At 37.0% G+C, this 21,617-nt stretch overlaps 1 protein-coding gene across 1 annotated transcript in view; it reads left to right on the forward strand.

Moving 5' to 3' along the window:
- Nucleotides 1-21,617, forward strand: part of PNPT1 (polyribonucleotide nucleotidyltransferase 1) — a 48,346-nt gene that overhangs the window by 17,747 nt on the left and 8,982 nt on the right. Inside the window, exons 11-23 of the mRNA XM_072635518.1 lie at nucleotides 226-283; nucleotides 2,401-2,497; nucleotides 2,815-2,917; nucleotides 7,168-7,238; nucleotides 11,740-11,776; nucleotides 12,200-12,266; nucleotides 12,350-12,439; nucleotides 13,310-13,363; nucleotides 14,643-14,752; nucleotides 15,172-15,243; nucleotides 15,339-15,402; nucleotides 19,779-19,862; nucleotides 20,373-20,456. Coding sequence (XP_072491619.1) covers nucleotides 226-283; nucleotides 2,401-2,497; nucleotides 2,815-2,917; nucleotides 7,168-7,238; nucleotides 11,740-11,776; nucleotides 12,200-12,266; nucleotides 12,350-12,439; nucleotides 13,310-13,363; nucleotides 14,643-14,752; nucleotides 15,172-15,243; nucleotides 15,339-15,402; nucleotides 19,779-19,862; nucleotides 20,373-20,456 — 991 coding nt within the window. The remainder of the gene's footprint in view (nucleotides 1-225; nucleotides 284-2,400; nucleotides 2,498-2,814; nucleotides 2,918-7,167; nucleotides 7,239-11,739; nucleotides 11,777-12,199; nucleotides 12,267-12,349; nucleotides 12,440-13,309; nucleotides 13,364-14,642; nucleotides 14,753-15,171; nucleotides 15,244-15,338; nucleotides 15,403-19,778; nucleotides 19,863-20,372; nucleotides 20,457-21,617) is intronic.

Below are 21,617 nucleotides of genomic sequence, written 5' to 3' on the forward strand. Positions count from 1 at the left end.
TCCTACTTTTGTTAATATCTGGGTATGTGTAAATGCATCCGAATGAATGTCACAAGGAAGATTTTGTTTTTCTTTGCTAGCTACTAATCTTTGAAAAAAGATTCCCTTTATAGAATCCCAGAATTCTATGTACACTTCATAATTTGATCATTGTTATATAGCAACATAAAAATATTTCTGTTATACTACTAGTAATAATATTTACAAGTGTAACTTTTTTTTTAGGTTTCCAGAGATGATGCTATTAACAAGATAAGATTAGATGTTGAGGAACTACTAAAAGGTACTCTGCTATTTTTATTAATGGTTTTGATTTATTTTGGTAACAATGAAATTTTATAATTATTTGACCATTGTTAATCTTTATTTGCACACAGGTTTAATCCCTAGGTAGATAATTCTGTACTTCACGGTTTGGAAATTCCAGGTTTATTTAGAATTGTTTTCTTGAGTACTTTCCTTTGTCCGCCATATCCAGTCAATTTTTTTTTTTTTAATAATAGCTTCATAATAGTGCCTATGTTCTCTCCCTCTGTCACCACTGTAATTCAGGCCCTCTTTATCTCTCATGGCCTTCTGACTTTTCATCCCTTGCTTCCCACTATGAATTCCAAGTGAATCTTCCTAAGGCTTATCTTTAACAGTGCCACTCCATTTTTTAAAAAAATCATCAGTGACTTCCTATTGTCTATCAGGTAAAGCCTAAACTCTAGGCATGGCTTTCAAGGCCTCTAAGCGTGGCTTTCAAGGCCTCCAGTCTGGCTTCAGCCTATTTTTTCCACCTGATCTCACACTATTTCCCTTCAATTGCACTTTCCAAACAAACTAAACTGCTCAACATGCTGTTTATAATTTGTACTTCTATTGGGATACTGAGATACTCCCCCTTAATATTTTAATGATATTCAAATTTGTATTATATTTACTTATGTAAATACCTTTTTACCTCTACTAAATTGTAAACACATTGAGAGTTAGAATTGTTTCTCATTTGTCTATCTCATCTGTGCCTGTTTGTAGAAGGTACTTAACAAATATGGAATAAAGTACAAGTTTGAATTATACAGAACATTTGCTCCCTGGAATCTAAATTGTGCATTTAATGTAAAAATCTGTTGTACCACTTGAACATAAATTAAACTCAACATAAAATATTAAATTTCTTCCAAATAGACAAATATCCCATGGTTTGATTTACTTGGTTTTTTCAAAAGCAGAATATTGTTCGAATAATTTTTATCAGGTCACTATCTGTCAGAATTGAGGCTATTACCTATAATTGCTATTGAAAGATTCTTAGGGGGCAGCTAGGTAGTTTAGTGGATAGAGCACTGGCCCTGGAGTCAGGAGGAACTTAGTTCAAATATGACCTCAGACATCGACTAGCTCTGTGATCCTTGGCAACTCACTTAACCCTGTTTGACTTTCTAAAAAAAAACAAAGAAAAGACAAAAAAGGAATAATTCTTAGAATCCTGTTTTACTAGGTCTTATGTAGCTTAAAAATTAAGAAGTCTTTTATAAAGATTTACCATCAGTACAAAACTCTGTGTGTGTATATGTGTAAAAACAACTTTTCTGTAACACCTTGGAGATACAAAAACAATAATACCTTATTCTAACTTTATTTTACTTATAGCATCTAAATTCTTTACCTAAATTCAGCACAAAAACTCAAAATCTCAAGATAAAGCATAACATTGGAAATGATTTCTTAGAATATTTTGAATAAATAATTAATATATGGAAGTTTTTAATGTGATCACTTTTTGTCACGTTATTATACTAGAACAAATGAGCATTTGGGGAATATTATGTAAAACTTTGCACTTGGTTTTTTGTTATTTTCAGTCAATAAGCATAGGACTATTAGCACAAAGGGAACTCATTGATTCCCTAATTTACAGGTTAAGAAAAATTTACTGAGACAAGGGAAGTACAGATGACCACTTTTGAGGTGACTAGTAATGCCTTTTCATAATGTGACTAAGTGGAATTTATTGGTAAGTAGCACAGCATAGGCAACCCCAAAACAGCATTATTCAGCTTAAAAGGATGCAAGGTCCCAGGAACCAATACGTAATAATGCAAACAGGACCTAAAACATTTAGCACTTTGTGATTCACATTTATATTCTAGGTATGGGTAGTGTTATGATCAAAGCTAGAGAGAGAGAATGTGATAGAAATGCACAGTGTGTGAACAGTCTGGTCTCATGGACAGTACAATAGAGGGTAAATAATGTTAAGTAAAACTGAAAAGAGAGGTTGGCATGGGAACTTCATATTCAGAGCATACTCTCTGCATTGGGAAAATAAAATCCTACTTTGACAGATGATCCACCTACAGAAACCCAGCCTTCTGAATAGATCTTTTCTTCTGATTTGTCTTCTGCCTGTAGAAAACTTTCCAGAGGCCGATCCATATGAAATAATAGAATCCTTCAATGTTGTTTCAAAAGAAGTTTTTAGAAGTATTGTCTTGAATGAATATAGAAGGTAAATATATCCTTTTCCTGAAAATAAAATATATTTATTTATAGCTGAACTTTTCCTCTTCTAGTAGAAAGTGAATGATAATAGCACTTACCTCCCAGGGTTGTTGTAAGGCTAAAACGAGATAATATTTGTAAAATGCTTTGCAAAACCTTAAAGTACTACGTAAGTGATAGGTATTATTAATATTGTTATTATTACATACCTGCTGAAGGAGAGCATGGTAGGCAAAGAGAAAGGGAGAATGACATCTTGTGTGAGTGTGACTTTTTCCTACTTTCAAATGCTTTAAACTTCATATTTATTGCTTATTATCATAGATGTGATGGACGAGATTTGACATCACTCAGGGATGTTAGTTGTGAAGTAGATGTGTTCAGAACCCTTCATGGATCAGCACTGTTTCAGAGGGGCCAAACACAGGTAATATTTGCAAATCACTACAGTTATTTTATGGTTTATGATTGCTTTATCCAAGCAGAAATACATCATAGCAGTTACCTCCCTCTTTTTTTTGTCTGTCTGTTGGCATTTATTCAAAAATAGCAGAAGTCTAGTTTAGGGAGCCTGAGCTGAGAATCAGAAAAGTTCATCTTTTCTACTTAATAGCCATGTGACTTTGAATAAGTCATTTTGCCTTTTGTGGGTCACTTGTAAAACTAGGGGATTAAACTAGATAATCTCCAAAAACCCTCATTCCATCTCTAATACTCTGTGGTGGTGGTGGTGGTGATGTTTTGTTTGTTGGGTTTTTTTTTGGTTTTTTTCAGTTTTTTTGATGGGAAGACACCAGCTCATATGACTTCATTGATATAGGGAACTCCCAGAGAAGAAGCTCTCTCTCTCAGTGAAGTTCCCCTACTGTGCAACTTATGGTTTTCAAGGGTTGCCTGATTATTCAGGTTAGTAACTGGCAAAGTTCAGGAACAATACTTTGTAAGTCAATAAGACCCTCCATATTAAATCAGCATGTGCTTTGCTATCCAGTGACTTCAGTATAAAGGTTAAAAATATGTCAGATATCATGAGTCAGGAATAAGAAATGAGAGTGGCTGTACAATTGTAGGCTACACCAAATGTACACATCTTTTTATTACCACTTTTTTAAAGACAAGAATTGGTAGTACAGGATATGATGAACATTGAACAATATCATGCATAATGAAATTGATTTTATTTATTTATATATGTATTTCTTTTAATGGACTAGTGATTTCACCAGTATTCTCAATGAGGTAACTCCTACCAATGCCAATTGGCACCAGCTCTACAACTTACAGTCTTAGAAACTTTCCTAGGCCACTGAGATTTTAAGTGACTTGCCCAGAGTCATTCAGACAATAGACAGAGGTAGGACTCTGAACCTAGGGTCTCCTGTAGTGAGGCTCTCTCCCTTCACCATACTACCTCAAAATTACTTATATTTTGACAGACAGGAAAGGATTCCTTATAGATGTGGGAATTAGGACTGTGGGAATTGGGAATTAGGAAAAGGTGTGTACATTTGGTGTAGCCTGCAATTGTACAGCCACTCTCATTTCTTATTCCTGACTCATGATATCTGACATATTTTTAACCTTTATACTGAAGTCACTGGATAGCAAAGCACATGCTGATTTAATATGGAGGGTCTTATTGACTTACAAAGTATTGTTCCTGAACTTTGCCAGTTACTAACCTGAATAATCAGGCAACCCTTGATGATAGTTGATTAAGTCAAGTCAACAAGTATTTAGTAAGTGCCGTGCACTATGATGAGTCTCCTCAAGGAGCTCACATTCTAACAACTATGTACATATAGAATATATAAATGTAAATGGGAAGTCACCTCAGAGAAAAGGCACTAATGGGGGGGTGGGAAGGACAGATAAGGTCTCTTACAGAAGATGAACTGAGTCTTGAGGGCAACCTAGGGGCAGCAGTAAGGAGGGATGACATTTTAGACATGGGAACTAGCCAGTGAAAAGGCACAGAATTAGAGAGAGTGTGGTATGTAAAGAGTACCTACTTGCACATAGCCAGTGTTGCTGAATTGTAGAACACATGGAGAGGGGAGTAAAGTATAAAATGACCGGAAATGTAGGAAGGGGGCAGTTATGAAGGGCTTTAAAAGCCTAACAGAAATTTTTATAGTTAATCCTAGAGATAATGGGAATCATTGGAGTTTATTTAGCATGAGATATGGGGAAGTGACATAGTCAGACTTACGCTAGACAGGAGTGGAAGAGACCTGAAGCACGGTACATCATTATGAAGCAAGGAAACCAAACAGAAGGTTATTGTAGTCATCCAGGCAAGAGACAATAAAGTCCTATGCCAGGATGGCACCAACACATCAGATGGATAATATGAGTTGAAGTGAGGAGTCAAGGATGACACTTAGGTTATAATATAGCCTAGGTGACTGGGAGGATGGTGGGACCCTTGACAGTAATAGAAAATAGAAGAGGGCTTAAGGGGAAAGAGAATGACTTACATTTTGGACCAGTTGAGTTTCAGGTGTCTATGGAATATCCAGTTCAAGATATCCAGTAGGCAATTGGTGATACAAGACTATTGGTGATGCTCAGGAGAGAGTCTAAGGCTAGATATATAGATCTGGGAATCATCTATATCAGGTGATAATTGAGCCCATGTGAGCTGACAATGTTACCACATGAAATAATATATAGGGAGAAGGTAACCTATGGCAGAGCCTTGGAGGACATGCAGTTAGTGGGTATAACCCAAAGGAAGATCTAGTAAGAGAAACTGAAAAGGATTTGTCAGAGAGGTAGGAGGAGAACCAAGAGTAGTGCTGCAGAAGCCTAAAGAAGAGGATCAGAGGTTCAGAGAAGTCAAGAAGGCTTGAGATGTTTTTTCCATTACTTTAGTAACTTAACCTTTGAGATATGTATAGGCTATACTTTACTTTTTTTAAAATAAATTTATTTATGTTTTCAACATTTACTTAGATAAGTTTTAAATTTTCTCTGCCTCTGTCCCCTTCCCCCTCCCCAACATGGTGTGCAATCCAATATAGGCTCTACATATACATTCTTATTAAATGTATTTTTACTCTGCTTTCCACACAATATGTTCCCATTGTAATAAAGATTAAAAGCAAAAATATTTTTCAGTTATTTGTTCCATGTCATTGCAAGAGTTAGAATTTAAGTAATATCCCATTATCCCTTCTGAATGCTGAAACTAATGAGCTGTGCACATGGGTGTGTCTTCGTATTCCTATTATTATTTTCATGTGGATGCATTTACTAAATTTCTGTTTATGTAAATGAGGGGTCTGGTTAACTATTCTGATGATTAGATAGATACTTTATGCATTACTATTTTTCAAAAAACTAATGTACAGTTACTTCCATTAATGTCCTAATCCTGTGTATCATTTTGACATAGACATGGCCTTGGATTCTCAAAAGCTTACTACTAGGTGAAACTTTCTGATAGGCCCAACCAATCTGAAAAGAATTTAAAAAGGGGTGGACTGTCCAGACTAGCCAAATGAAGACAAGTTCATCACTGTAGCTTCGTCACCAAAAAGTGATAGGCAGCATGACACAGTGGATAGAAGGCTAGTCTTAGAGTCAGGAAGACTTGGGTAAGGCATTTGCCTTCTCATTGCTCTAGACTCCTCTCCTAAGAGAGACTCTTACCTTCAATGGTATGAGGAAGCTACCTTCTTCAGGAATTCTGTATTTGTTAATGCAATCACAGGTCCAGTCCCTGATCCTACCCTTTTCGTCACCAGAAAGTAAGCCATTGAGTGTCAACCAGACAGAATCAGCCTCCAACCTGTGACCACAGCCAAATAGAGTAGGCTCGAGACAGTAGAGTCAGGAATCAAACAGAAACTTAATTTCAAGGTGAGGGAAATGGCTTGAAAACAAGGATACATGTGTTGGGACCTAGCCACTAATGGGGAGAATGCAAGACATCATGGGGAGATCTCAATGCTTATACCAATAGCTACACAGTGAAGGGTAACAGCAATAGTGAGACAAGTTTGATTCATAGCAGGGCTTCCTGACCAGAACATGGATGCAGCAGGTGCTTGTCCAAGTTCAGAGAACACCTGGTGCTGGTCAGAGCAATACAATAATTATGTGATTTTGCTAGAGGGTGAAATCATCCAGAGGGTTAATGCAAAGGACTGTTGTTGGGCCAAGCTCAGGGCACAGCTTGCTTCTGGGATTGGCTCCGGATAACAGGCTGTCTCCTAATATCTTGATATGAGTAATAAAATGGTTTTGGATTCATCAACCAGAGAATTATCTATTAAGGCACTGAAGGAATTGTGATCTAGGTCACAGAAATTATAGCCAGAAGAGATCTAAAAGATCGTTGAGTCTGTTTCCATCATCTAATGGATGAGGAAACATACCTAGAGAGGTTAAGTGATTTTGCATTCATTTGTAGGATTGCATTCATTTTTGTCTGCTCCCCTTCTTCTCTCTCTGTAACTAGAATTGTACCTTCACATAGAAAAAGCTCAGTTAATATTTCTTGAGTGTACTAACAATTTCATTATTAAGTGCCCATATGGTAGTGGTAGACTTTGTACAGAGTTACTTACACACAGGATGTGTCTTTTGGTTGCTTACTGTGCTTCTCAAATGTTTTTTATTCTATATACTTAGTATATCAATACCAGAATCATGTGGGTTTTTTTTTAGGTACTTTGTACAGTTACATTTGATTCTTTAGAATCCAGTTTGAAGTCTGATCCTATTACAACAGCTATTAGGTAAGTTGGAGGAGGGAGGAGGCATTGCTTTGTATTTTTCCTGTGTAACAATGAAGTATCTCAGCAGAGAGGTACATCATTATTCAGTGGGGCCCTTGATATAAAAGGCAATATTTTAACATCAATTTCTGTGTTTAATGTCTCTGTTTGATAATATTCCTAATTGCCCATCTTTCCTTCTTTTCCCATACCTTGCTTTTCCTAAGCCTGTTCCACATCCTTACCTTGTGGTCTGGTTCCTCCAGCCCTCAGTATTTTATCAGACCATTTTTCCTGCTCTGGCTACCCTTTCCTTCATTCCTAGCCTTGACCATTTAATGAATACTCTACATTACAATCTACTGTCACATCCCTTGATCATTTGTCCTGTTACCTCTTTGGCTTTGTCACATTCCCAGCCTTGTACTGTTCCTGCCATCCATCTCTTCCTCTCCTTCTTGGGTGCTGTTGAATGGATCTGCAGAAAGTCATAACTCTTCTAATTAAATCACTACAAATTTGTGTTATCTAATTTCACCTGGATCCTTGGTACAGAAGGGCAATCCTATTACTTCTTCCTAATTGATTTTCTCTCACATTCTTCATAATAATTGTTCCAAAGCTCTCATCTCTCCTCAAGCCTCACACCTTTCCCTTCATCCTCTCTGCTGAGGTTCATCTCATACTTTACCAAGAAAATTGAGTCTATTGCTACAGGTTTCTCTCTTTGATACTCCTCATGTCATAATCCATATGTATTATCCTCTGTTATTCTTCTGTTAGTATGTGATGAAGAGGTGACTCTTCCTCAACAAGACTGAACCCTCCTGATATGTCCTTTGATCCCATCTTCTCAAGCAGATTACCTGTGCTATTAATTATCCCCTCTCTCTAATCTTCAGTATCTCTCTGAATACTGCTGCCTACACACCTGCCCTGGTCTTCTCAGTTCTTAATGGATTCTCACTGGAACCCACCATCTCTACTAGCTATCATTCTACATCACGTATACTTTTCCCAGCCAAACTCCTCGAAAATCTTCAATCTTTGTCTCCATTTCCTTTCCTCTAACTCTTCTAAACCTTCTGTAATCTGGCTTCCAACCTCATTATTCAACTGAAACTTCTCACAGAATCACCAGTTATCTGCCAATTATTGTATCTAATGGACTTTTCTCAGTCCTCACTTTTTAATCTTTCTGCATTGTTAGACAATGCTAACTATCTTTCCTTCCTAGATGCTTTCTCTGTGGGTTTGGTGGTAGTTGTTTGGACAGAGCTTTCCCCTGGTTGTCCACAGGTCTGTCTGGCTACTTCTCAGTCCTCTTGCTCATTCATTATCCTCGTCATGCCTAGTCAGTCAGTCAGGCAAAGGATTTATTAAGTGCCTACTATATGCCAGGCAGTGTGCTGAGAGAAAGGTAAAATACAATCTATGCCCTTGATGAGCTCACAATCTAATGGGGAAGAAAACATGAAAACAACTACGTACAAACAAAATATATACAGTATAAATTGGAGGTAATCTACAGAGGGAAGGCACTAGCATGAAGGGGAATTGGGAAAGGCTTCGTATAGAAGATGGGATTTTAACTGGGACTTACAGGAAGCCAGGAGACAAAGATGGTGAAGAAAAGAAAATTGGAGTTAGGAGATAGAATATCTTGGGAGGAAGAACAAAGAAGCCAGTGTCATGGAGGGGTATGGTGGGGGGAAAGAAGGGGGATGTGAAATGGGGGAGTAAGGTATAAGAAGACTGAAAAGATAGAAGGGGGCCAGGTTATGAAGGGCTTTAAAAGACAAAAGAGAATTTTATATTTGGTCCTGGAAGTGATGGGGCACCACTAAAGTTTACTAATTGGGGGAGTGACATGGTCAGACTTGTGTTTTAGGTAGATGACTTTGACAGCTGATTAAAAGCCAGACTAGGGTGGTAAATACTTAAGTCAGGGAGACCAAGCAGCATGATGCTGCAGCAGTGCATATATGAGATAATGAGGGCCTGCCCCAGGATGGTGGCAGTCTCAAAAGAGAAAAGGGACCTATAGGAGAAATGTTACGAAGTTTGAATCAACAGAATTTCACAACTGATTGCATGTGAGTGGTAAGAGATAGGAAGGAAGGAATTAAGGATGACACCAAGGTTTAAAGCCTGAGTGATTAGGAGGATAGTGGTACCCTTGACCATAATAGGGAAGTTAGGAAGAGGGGAAGATTTTGGGGAAAAGTAAATTAATTCAGTTTGAGACATGTTGAGTTTAAGATGTTTATGGAACATCCAGTTCAAGATGTCAATAATAGTTGGAGATATGAGAGTGAAGATCAGGAAATAGGTTGGGACTGGACAAATAGATCTGGGAATCATCTGCATAAAGATGACAATTGAATCCATGAAGAGAAAAGGCTATAGGATAGAGTCTTGGGGGGCACTCACACTAAAGAGGCACATATCCAGCAGACTAAGGAATGGTCAGGCAGGGAAGAGGAGAAGCAGGAGAGCAGTGTCATGAAATCTAGAGCAAATAGAGGATCAAAAACTAGAGGGTGTTCAACTGTGATAGAAGCTGTAAAGAGGTCAGCAAGGATGAAGATGAAGTAAAAGCCATTAGATTTAACATTTAAGAGATCATTGATAACTTGGAGAGAACAGTTTCAATTGAATGATGAGATCAAAAGCCAGATTGCAAAGGCTTCAGACAAAACTGAGAAGGAAGTCATGGCACCAGTTGTAGGTACCTTTATCAAAGAGTCTAGCCACAAGAAGGAAAAGAGATATAGGAAAATAACAGGTGAGGATAGACCTATCAGCTGAGGGAAGACATATGAGTATATTTTGAGGCAGTGGGAGACAAGATTAAAGATTAGTGAAAGAGTAGAGATGACCAGGAGGTAGGGGGGAGGAGAGGGACATGGTGTTAGAGAAGATGAAAATGGAATCAGGTCATTTGTGCATGTAGCAGAGTTTGCCTTGACCAGGACTCTTTTATGTGAGACAGAGGTAAATGAGACAGGAGTAGATAGTGGGAAGCAGCATCTGAGTGGTGTCAGATTGAGGCAAGTAGAAGGCACATTGGATAGAGCACTGGACCTGGAGATAGGAAGATCTGAGTTCAGATTTGCCCTCAGGCACTAACTAGCTGTGTGACAGTAGGCAAGTCACTTGGCTTCTGTTTGCCCCAGTTTCCTATGAAAATCAAATGAGATAAGACTTGTAAAGTGCTTAGTACAGTGCCTGGTATGTAGTGGGCACTGTATAAATCGTTCTCTTCCCTCTGTACCCTCTGAGGAAGAAAGGAAGCATTGGGAGATTTGAAGAAGGATGAAAAAGTTTGAAAAATCCATTCTGGAGAGTGGTAGTGTGGAGAATCTATTAGGAAGGAATTAAAAGGATTGTCTGGCCCAGTGAGAGCCCAGTTTCGATTATAAAAAATAAATTTGTACTTTACGCAGTCAGCATAATACTGCACAAAAGTGCAGTATTCAACTCCATTCAGTAACACTCAGCTAGGAGCAAAGGCTAGAGATAGTTGGAATAATCCAGCCCTGGGGCTTGGAGTGTATATCAGAGTTCATGACTGTGGAAGTAAAATACTTATAGTGGTTGATGGCAAGATCAAGAGTATAAACATATATGTGTGTAGCTAAAGTGGATGAAGGAGTAGGGCATGGGTAACGAGTATAATGAGGAATTGGAAAAATGAGGTGGTTGAGGGAGTATGTATGTTGAAGTATAAGAGCAGGAGTTGGGGAAGAAAGAGAGGTACTGAACCCTTCGAAGAAGGGTCAGTAAATAATAACTACTAGAAGCTTCATAGAATGTGCTCGTCCTCCATTGCGAAGACCATGCCATCAGAGAAATGATGACATGACTTGCACTTGACTTTGTTTTGAGTGAGGGAGGGCTGTGCAGGTCACCAGCCTCACTTCTCCTTCAAAGCCATCTGAATCCAGTGATTAAATAGTCATCAGGATGACTGGAGATGACCCAGAATGAGGCAGTTGGGATTAAGTGACTTGCCCAAGGTCACACAGCTAGTGAGTGTCAAGTGTCTGAGGTGAGATTTGAACTGAGGTCCTCCTGACTCATGCACTGATACTCTGTCCACTGCACCACTAGAAGCTTCATAGGGTGATAAATATTGAAAGAATCTTAAGGAAGGAGAGATTACTGAGTGATGGTGATAGAAGAAGGTCTGGAAGTAGCACTGGGAAGCAAGGGGTTAAATAGGGACTAGTGAGTGTCATGGTATGAATGGAAGTGTGACCAGTACTGGAAAGGGGTGACCAGGGAAGCTGTATCATTAGGAGTGAGCCAGGTCTCAATGAGAGTCAGAAGATGTAGGGAGCGAGAAGGAAAAAGGTTTAAGATGAAAGTGGAGCAAATTTTCCAGAGAATACTGTGGAAGGGGTGAGTAGATCTAGAGTGGGACTTTGGTGCGTAAGATTGAGGAGGCTAGGGATAACATGCTGAAACTGTGTATTCACGTTTCATGACTTTTTTTTAACTTTTTTTTAATTTTTAGTGGAATAAAAGAGAAAAATTTCATGCTTCATTATGAGGTAAGGTAATTCTTTAATGCCAAAGTCTTATTGTATACATCAGGAATATAATAGTGTTGTCATCTAAAACTGCCTATTTTACTTCGTAAACAAAATTGGAGATCTGAATAGCAGATACAGGGTTCCTCAGACATTGCTTTAGGAAGGAAGATGAGAACTGGGACATCTGGTTGTTTAAAATATCTGGATTGACAAAACATTTCACCTTTAGAGTAAGCTCATCCTATGAGACACTTAAATACTAGGTTATTGTTCAGTAGACCAATAGCAAAAATACTTAGGTAGTCAGTACTGGAGAAGTCTGTGAATTTTTGTCTTAGTGTATCATTCAATGCTTGCTTTATTAAAGTGAAAAGTTTACAAGCATTCAGTTATATCTTACAGGAATTTCTTAGTTTTGTGTGTTTGTTTTCTTTTTTAAAGTTTCCTCCTTATGCAACTAATGAAACTGGCAAAGTCACTGGTATGAATAGAAGAGAACTTGGGCATGGTGAGAAAACTATATTTATGTGTTATTCCAAAAATATCTTAAGCATGCTCTCTATTCTTAATGTTTTATATTCTGTATTTTAGGTGCACTTGCTGAAAAATCTTTATATCCAGTTATTCCCAAAGATTTTCCTTTCACAATAAGAGTTACATCTGAAGTTCTGGAATCAAATGGTATTCTGATCTTTTATTTCTTAGTGTAAAAGACTGAGTTTATCTCTTAGACTCTACCTTTTCAAATGTTATCTGCCTTTCTGTTTGATGTACTGTTTTTGATAAGGATAAAAGGTTTTGTTGGTAAGATTTAAATAAGTATTCACACTAATCCTTCTCTGCTGGCTAAGTAATTAGCCTGAAGAAATATATAAATTATGTCCTTTAATGGTTGTTCCTATTGTAATCAATCAGCATCCCTGTGACCTTAGTCCACACCCAGGGGAGTGAACCCTTAGGTGAAACTGGTATTTTACTAAGACTGGAGAAGGTGTCCTGTTCAAATAGTGGTGGGAATACATAAACATAGGCCAAGTGGGAAGGATCTGGCCAAGGCCAGTCCCAAAAATAAAATAACTCTAGGAAATTTTGCAAAAAACAAGATGATTCTTCTGTTTAGGGGGCCTATACTTCAAAAAATAAAATCAGAAGTGATGATCTCAAAATAAGAAAGACATACAATTAATCTCTGATCCTGGACAGTCTGTTTTCTTCCTTCCCCCTTTTAAATTATGCAGTGTGGTGGGTGGGCCAGAGCCAGCCCAGATGTTTACTGTTCTTGAGGTAATAGAGCCTCAAAAATATTACTTGTTCTTAAGTAGAACCTGGGGCATAGGTTGAGGCTTCAGACCTCCCTGATGATTCTGGCAATCATTTTAATTCTTGTTATACTTCAAAGCTAGAAAACAACCTTGTTGGGGATCTAGAGTTGTGTTTGGTTTGTTTCAAAACTTTAAAAAAACCTTTGACAAAAAATATTATGACAAACTTTTTAATTAAAATGAATATTCTCTTTTTATAAATTTCTGTCTTAAATTTTTCTTTCTGCAGGTTCTTCTTCTATGGCTTCTGCATGTGGTGGAAGTTTAGCATTGATGGATGCAGGTAAAAAAAATTGTGGTTCTAATATAGTGTCTGGCATTTTTTAGTTATTTAATGAATGTGAAAATAATATGACTTCTTTTAAACTAGGCTATAATGTCCTCGATTTTGAATAACTTTGAAGTAAACCATTCCATCCTATTTGAATATGTGTCTATTATTTTTAATGCAGTTAAATAGTTTACTCCAAATTGAGGAGGGTTTTTTTGTATCTGCCTCAGTATTTCCTAGTACAGTGCATAGTAGGGGCTTAATAAATACTTATCAATTGTGATTTCATCTTTGTACATAGTTTCTGGTCAAGAACTTCCTCTGCAAATACAGATAAGCTCTTCTTCTGCAACATTATAGTCTTAGAATATCTCAGAAATGGAATTTAACTCAGGTTTTCCTGACTCAGGAGCCAACCGTCTATCTACTGTGCCTTACAGTACATATATCTGTACTTATAAAAATGCATATATAAGAATATGTGTATATACAGAGGTGTAATATATAGCCTATATTTCTCTCTTATATGTGTGTATGTTCATGTGTATATATATTTCCCATATATGTTTGTGTATGTATTCATCTACTGAATTTAGAATAAACTACAACTGTTAATGACTGAACAACAACAAAAAAACCCAATCACATTACAGCTAATATGCATATGTAATAAAGAATAAACAATATTGTAATAGTATATATTTTCCTAGATAGTGTATAATACATGGGCATGTTTCACCATTTATTTCCCTTAATTTTCCTGAACAGTTTAAAACAGAGGTTCTTAACCTTTTTGTGTCATGAACCCCTTCGACCATTTGTTGAAGCCTATGGACCCCTCCTTGGAATGCTGTTTTTTAACTCATAAAATAAATACATAGGATTATAAAGGAAACTTAATTCTATTAAAATGCAGTTAAATATAATAGGGGAGGAACATTCATGTACCCCAGGTAAAGAACCCTTTGGTTTAAAAGAAACTCTTTAATATTTTTCATTGATAGAAACAGAGAGGGGAAAAGCCAATGTGTATAATGGGTAGAGAGATGGCTTTGGAATCAGAAAGACCTGAGATCCAGTCCTGCCTCTAACACATGTGCAAGCTAGTGAGTTGCAGGGCTAGTGCTGATCTGCATTGCTAGAGGAAGTTTCCTTAATGAAATCACAGGTCTATCCATTTCCATTTTAATCCCATGTGTGCACTAACCACTCCTCTGAAACCTTGTTTCATGGAATCACTATGTGTTTATAGATACACATACATATTTATGAATTCCCTTTTTAATTACAGGAGTTCCGATTTCATCTGCTGTTGCAGGTGTAGCAATAGGACTGATTGCCAAAAACAATTCTGAGAAAGAAGGTGAAATTGAAGATTATCGTTTGTTGACAGATATCCTGGCAAGTATACAAAGTTTTAAAAAATATTTAGTGTTATTGGTGAAGGTTAGCTATCCTTTACAGTATCTAAAATGTATTTCAGAAATTACAGAAGCACTTACGTAGAAGACTTACTTAGATTTTTTAAAATTATACTATATAAATTAACAGTATAACTTCTTATACTCATCAGCAAGTAATAAATTACCAGTGACAAATCTGAGAGGAGAAAATGGTTTTTAGAGTGAAGACGTGTTTATTATGTGAAAATATTTGAAGTTTAAAGGTTCACAGCAATGCCTAGGCATTGGACACAACAGTTAATAAAGGAAAGGTAAAGGAGGCATATTCTCAGAGAACACATCCAGAACTACTCTTTGAAACTTCTACAAATAGACTATGAATTTTGTTTCAAAATATAACTTTTTAAATTTTTTAAGGGAATTGAAGATTATAATGGTGACATGGATTTCAAAATGGCTGGAACAAATAAGGGAATAACTGCATTACAGGTATTTTTTTAAATTAATTTTGAGAATATTTTAGCAAAGTGATAGATGTTGTTCTATTCAATATGTATATAAATTTTCTGACTTCTTTATTTCAGGCTGATATCAAATTACCGGGAATACCAATAAAAATTGTGATGGAGGCAATTCAACAAGCTACAGGTAAAATGGTGTCCATAACTCTGTAGAATCTGTTCTTCAGCTTTGAGTTAACTAATAGAAAATGTATTGTGATTTTAATGAGCAAACTCTTGTCAGAAGAATTCTTGCTTGTATTTACTCAGTGCTTTCATTTTAAATAATTTTTGAGTGAGAGACAGTTCTCAGCTTATGTAAATTCACATTATACAAATTCAGCTTTACCTAAAGAATTTGAAAGAAATTTGCATTAAAAAAAAAACCCCATGTTTATTTTACTGTACATTACTGTACTTTCTCTTTCTGCTCCACAGCCTCGCTCCCCCCAAAAAGCCTCTCCAAATTAAAGTAGCAGAACAGACCCACAGAGAAACTACCACCACTGCCACTGGATCTGGGGCTTGGCTTGATACCCCCAGTCCTGAGAGAGAAAACTTTTGCTCTTTTCTGCATTACATAAAAATTGCTTTGCATAGAGGTCTGTGGTAACAGTCCACTTATGTAAAGCAAGAACTGTCTGTATATCATTTTTCCCAGTACTGTGTTTTAGTTATGAGAATGAAATTTATATGTCAGATACTAACCAGAGCATAGATATCCTGCATAGGAGTGGCACGTAAGAATGTAACCCTTTTCAGCCAGTTGCCTGGGACCCAGACTGGATATTTGTTCAGTGCTGTAGTAGATAAGTACACTGGACCTGAAGTCAGGAAAACCAGAGCTCAAACCTGGCCTCAGACACTACCAGCTGTGTGTCCCTGAACAACTCTATTTGGCCTCATCTGTAAAATGGGGATAATAATAGTACCTACTTGCTAGGGTCGTTGAGCGAATCAAATGAGATAATATTTGGAAAGTACTTTGCAAACTTTAATTTGCAATATAAATGTTAGTTGTTATTATTATGGTTAGAAATAAGCTAAGGGAATACATTATTTCCTGTGATGATAATTCCCTAAGGTATCAGTCTAATAATAGTGCACCAGTTCACAAGTAATCATGAAGCAACTACTCTTGGCAAGTACTGTTCTAGTTTTGGGGGATACAAAGACAAAACAGTCCATGCAACCTGTACTCAAAGAGCTTCTGTTCTAGGTAAAGAAATCATAGCAGAGTCACTGGTGAGTGAATACAGAAAAATCCGGAGTGATTTCAAAAAGGAAATAGGGCCCAGGTTTGCAGAACACATTGCCTTATTTGACCCTCAAACCCTGAGACCCTTGTGAAGAAGGAAGAGAACTGGATTGGGAGCAAAAGGGATCTTTATTTCCATCTCTGCTCCTTAACTGCCCATATATCTTAGACAAGCCACACCTCTATAAAATGAAGGGTATTTAGGCTGGGCATGATTCAGGCCGTACATACCTAGGTAGATACATAGATACTATATATAGTATATAGACCTTCCAAGGAGCGACGGTCTAAAGAAGATAGGATTTAAACAAAAAAAAAAAATACAAATGAAGAAAGCTTTACAGGCATGTGGACTTTGGAGGGAAAGTGATGGAAGACTTTAAAAAGTTGGCAGAACCAAGATAAAATTCAGCAACCTTCCCTCAGCCCTCAGCTCCCCCAAACAGATTTAGAAAATGCACCTGATTGAATCCCCATCAGGAAATTGACAAAGAAATCGAGGCATTTTTTCAGCCTAAAGCAGTTCAGGCAACAGTGAAATCTATGGATGCTGAAGAGGGGTTCTGGCCAGAAAACACAAAGAATTCCAGTTTAAGAAATCTGTGTTCCAGGACAAGACAAGTCCCAGATGTAGCATAGAGGGTTCTAAACTTGTGTAGGGTGCTGGAACCAACTGACAACTTTATCACTCACCATTCAGTTTTAGATCATAGATCCAGGGCAGACTGTTCAGGGGATCTGCACCTAAGCAGGCATTCCAGGTGAGGAGCAGTCACAGAACCAAGGCTGTGTACGAAGTGAGAAGCAAATTCAGAGGCAAGCAGCAGCCCTTTGGTTCTAATCTCAAGAGTGGAGCAGGGTCTCATTTCCAGCTTCTATATCATTCTGAAGCTAATAGAAGAATAACCAAGGAGGAATCCCAGACCAAAAGGAAGCCTATTTTTTTTCACTCTGAGCCAGTAGAGCTTTCTAGCAGGCTGACAGTGATAGTCCAGCAGCAGTTTACTCAAACTCCAGATGGGGCAAACCCACAGGCCTGTTGCTCAGACCCCAAGTCAGGTCAGGACCTTTCAGAGCTCAGACCAGGAGGCCAGCAATCACACTTTACCCTGGATCAGACCATTTTAGAAGCAGATCTCTAGTCTGAGCTATCCCTGAGATCCAGGAGTAATACAATACTCAACATCCTAAGAAAAGAAGCAACAAAACTAGCCCAGACCTTTCCTCCAGAAGTGCCCAGAAACTGACCCTAACAAATCAGAGTCAGAAAGTGGGCTGGAAGAATGAGCAAGCAAATATGAATCTCACCATAAAAAGCAACAAACCCAGAAGAGTTTGACTCCAGAACATCCACAAGCAAAGCCTCAGTGGGAAATTTAACTTGAGCACAAGTTTCAAGTAGAATTCTTGGAAGAGATGAAGCAGGAGTTCATAAAGTATATTTTTGCAAATGAAATGAGAGTACTAGAAGAAAATGTTTTAAAAGGAATAAGAGCTATAAAAAAAGAATTGGAAAGGTAATTAAAAGCTTGACAGAAGAGGTACAAAACCTTGCCTAAGCAACAAACTCCCAAAACATTGTGTTTGTCCTTCATTCTCGAGGAGGACCAAGACATCAAGATGATGACATGACTTGCAGTTGACTTTGATTTTAGTGAGGGAGGGCTGTGCAGTGACGTTACAATGGACCAAATAGAAGCTAATGGCTCAGGAGACAAAAAAAAAAAAAATAGAAGAAAATATAAATTAGCAAAAGCAGCCAACTTGGAAAATAGATGAGGAGAAATAATTTTAGATTATTGATCCACTTGAAAGCCATGATTAAAACAAGCCTAGCCATCATATTTCAAGAAATTATCAAAGAAAATTGCCTGGAGCTCTTAGAACCAGAGGGCAAAACAGAAATAGAAGAATCCCCTGGTCACCTCCTGGGGGAAAAAAATAACTCCCAACAACATTATAGTCAAAATCCAGAGATTCCAAAGTCAATGAAAAATTACTACATGGAGATAGAAAGAAAGAATTCAAATAATGAGGAACCATAGTTAGGATCACACATGTTTTAGCACCTACAACTATAAAGAAGTGGAGACCTTGGAACACAGTATTCCAGAAGGCAACAGCTATAGACTTACAACTAAGAATAAAATTACTTATTGATCATAACCCTACAGGAGAAAAATAGACCTTTAGTGAAATAGAGAACTGCTAAGCTTTCCTAATGAAAAGACCAGAGCTGCGTAGACACTCTGAAGTTCAAACATAAGAGTTAAGAGAAATATACAAAGGTAAACACAAATGAACAATGATAAAGAAATAAACAAGTATAAGAGGCTTTTTTATTCTAATATGGGAGATGATACGTGTCCCCTTTGAATCCTATTCTCATCAGGGGTCATAGAGAAAATGTGATTAAACAGAAAGCCTAGGAGTGTTTTTGTTGTTTTGAAGATTTTAAAAGTGGAAAGAGAGGAGAAGAAGGTAAGGGAAAGGAAGGTTCAGGGAAATTATCTCATCATCTGGGAGCTCAAGCTTCTAGACAAAACAAGGAGGAAGGAGTAGGAGTGGCTTAACACTTGAATCTCACTGTCTGACTTGGTCAAAGAAGAGAAGCGCACACACACACATAGAATTGTGTACAGAAATAAATATGTGTTACTCAATGAAACAGGAGAAGGGAATAAAGAGGAGAGTACATTATATATTAATAGCAAAATGAACCCTTTTTTAAAAAATAGGCCATTATGGAAATTTGGTTTACTTGACTATAAATGTAACGGGCTTTTTTGTTTTTTTCTTTCTCATTATAGAAGAAAGAGAAGTGGGAGAGAGAGAATTTTATTTCTTGCTGATTAAAAAAATAAAAAATTAACTTTTTAAAAAATGTTTTAAGTTAAGAAATAGGGGATAGGGATGAGGACTAAACCTGTAATTTCATTGATCATTGGGAACCACCATATAAGGAAATACTTACCAATGTGTGTAAGTACCTTTTCTGCAACTTAAGAGAGTTCCTTAGTAAAACACTGAGAGGTTAAGTGACTTGATATCACACAGCCAGTTTGTGTCAGAAACAGGACTTGAACCCAGGTCATACTGGCTTCAGAGCACATTTTATGCCCACTGTATCATGTTACCAAAGAAACAGGTAGAGGCCAAATTGTGGGAAACCTGAGTAATTTGGACTTTATCTTGTACATAGTAATGTAACAGTGGGAAGTTGCACCCATTTTTGCAATAATATCATTTTCTTTTCTCCTCTTCAGCGGCAAAGAGAGAAATATTACAGATTATGAACAAGACAATCTCAAAACCTCGAGAAAGTAGAAAGGAAAATGGACCAGTTGTAGGTAATATACAAAAATTTTATTACTTTCATCTTTTATTGTTAATATTAGCATGTTAAACATTCTGAATAATTTTTACTTTGAAGATATTTTTACCATTATACTGAACTTCACCAAATTAAAAGATTGGGAAAAAATTGTAATGAGCATATTTTACACTTTATTTTAGGTAATATAAAATTTGGTGATATCCTTGAATTTTAAGAAAATTTTTTACATGAATATATAAATGTTCAGTGAATTCTTTGGCATACTCACTGTATTAGAAGTATTTCCACCAAAGTAGATTAAAACATTTCCAGTTCTGTGACTTAAAATATAAGCCCTAATAAGTAATTTGTTCAGGAAAACATCACTGGCCTGTTTCTTAAACAATGAATAAAACATTTTTCTGTTTTTACCTTTAAATTTTTTTGTACTTGTCTTTGCAGTAAAATGAAATATAAGCTAAGTGACCTGGATATCCTTTAGTTTTCTGTGTTTTGGAATTTTTGTATTTCCTCTGCATTTTAGAAACAGTTCAGGTGCCTTTATCAAAAAGAACAAAGTTTGTTGGACCAGGTGGATATAACTTAAAAAAACTTCAGGCCAAAACAGGTGAGATACTTGTTTTCTGTTTTAAATGTTCTTGGAGTATGATTTCATTTTTTTTTTATTAATTATTTTATTTGTTTTCTGTTTTCTACAATCACTTTCATATATATCTTAGATTTTTTTCCCTTACTCCCCCTTCTTTCCCCACTCCCTCCCCACTTCCTCCCCAAGACAGCATGCAATCTTATATAGATTCTACACATACATTCCTATTAAATACATTTTCACCTTCATCATGTTGCTTAGAAGAATTAAAATGAATGGGAAAAACCATAAAACAAAACAAAACGTAATACAAGAAAAAATGGTCTGCTTCATTCTGCGATCCAGCTCCATAGTTCTTTCTCTAGATGTGGAAGACATTTTGACTCAAGAGTTCATTGGAATTTTTTAAGTCCTTGCATTGCAATGAAGTCTTCCAGAAAAATTCTTCGCACACTGTGGCTGTTGCTGTGTACAACGTTCTCCTGGTTCTGCTCCTTTCACTCAGCATCAGTTCATATAAGTCCTTCTAGGCCTTTCTGAAGTCTTCCTGTTCGTTTCTCATAGCACAGTAGTATTCTGTTACATTCATATGCCGCAACTTGTTCAGCCATTCCCCAAATGATGGGCATCCCCTTGATTTCCAGTTTTTGGCTACTACAAAGAGAGCTGCTATAAATACTTTTGTACATGTGGGACCCTTTTCCATTTGTATGATCTCTTGGGGATATAGTCCTAGAAGCAATATTGCTGGGTCAAAGGGTCTGCATATTTTATAGCCCTTTGGGCATAGTTCCAAATTGCTCTCCAGAATGGTTGGATCAGCTCACAGCTCCACCAACAGTGAATTAGTGTTCTAGCTGTCCCACATCTTCTCCAACATTTATCATCTTCCTGTTTTGTCATGTTAGCCAATCTGATATGTGTGATGTGGTACCTCAGAGTTGTTTTGATTTGCATCTCCCTAATCAGTAGTGATTTAGAGCATTTTTTCATATGTCTATAGATAGCTTTAATTTCTTCTTCTGAAAACTGCCTGTTCATATCCTTTGACCATTTATCAATTGGGGAATGACTTATATTTTTGCAAATTTGACTCAGTTCTCTATATATTTTAGAAGCGAGGCCTTTATCACAGACACTAGTTGCAAAACTTCGATTTTAATTTTTAAATCTCTATTC

This window comes from Notamacropus eugenii, chromosome 1 (genome assembly GCF_028372415.1).
Source record: "Notamacropus eugenii isolate mMacEug1 chromosome 1, mMacEug1.pri_v2, whole genome shotgun sequence".
Lineage (NCBI taxonomy): Eukaryota > Metazoa > Chordata > Mammalia > Diprotodontia > Macropodidae > Notamacropus > Notamacropus eugenii.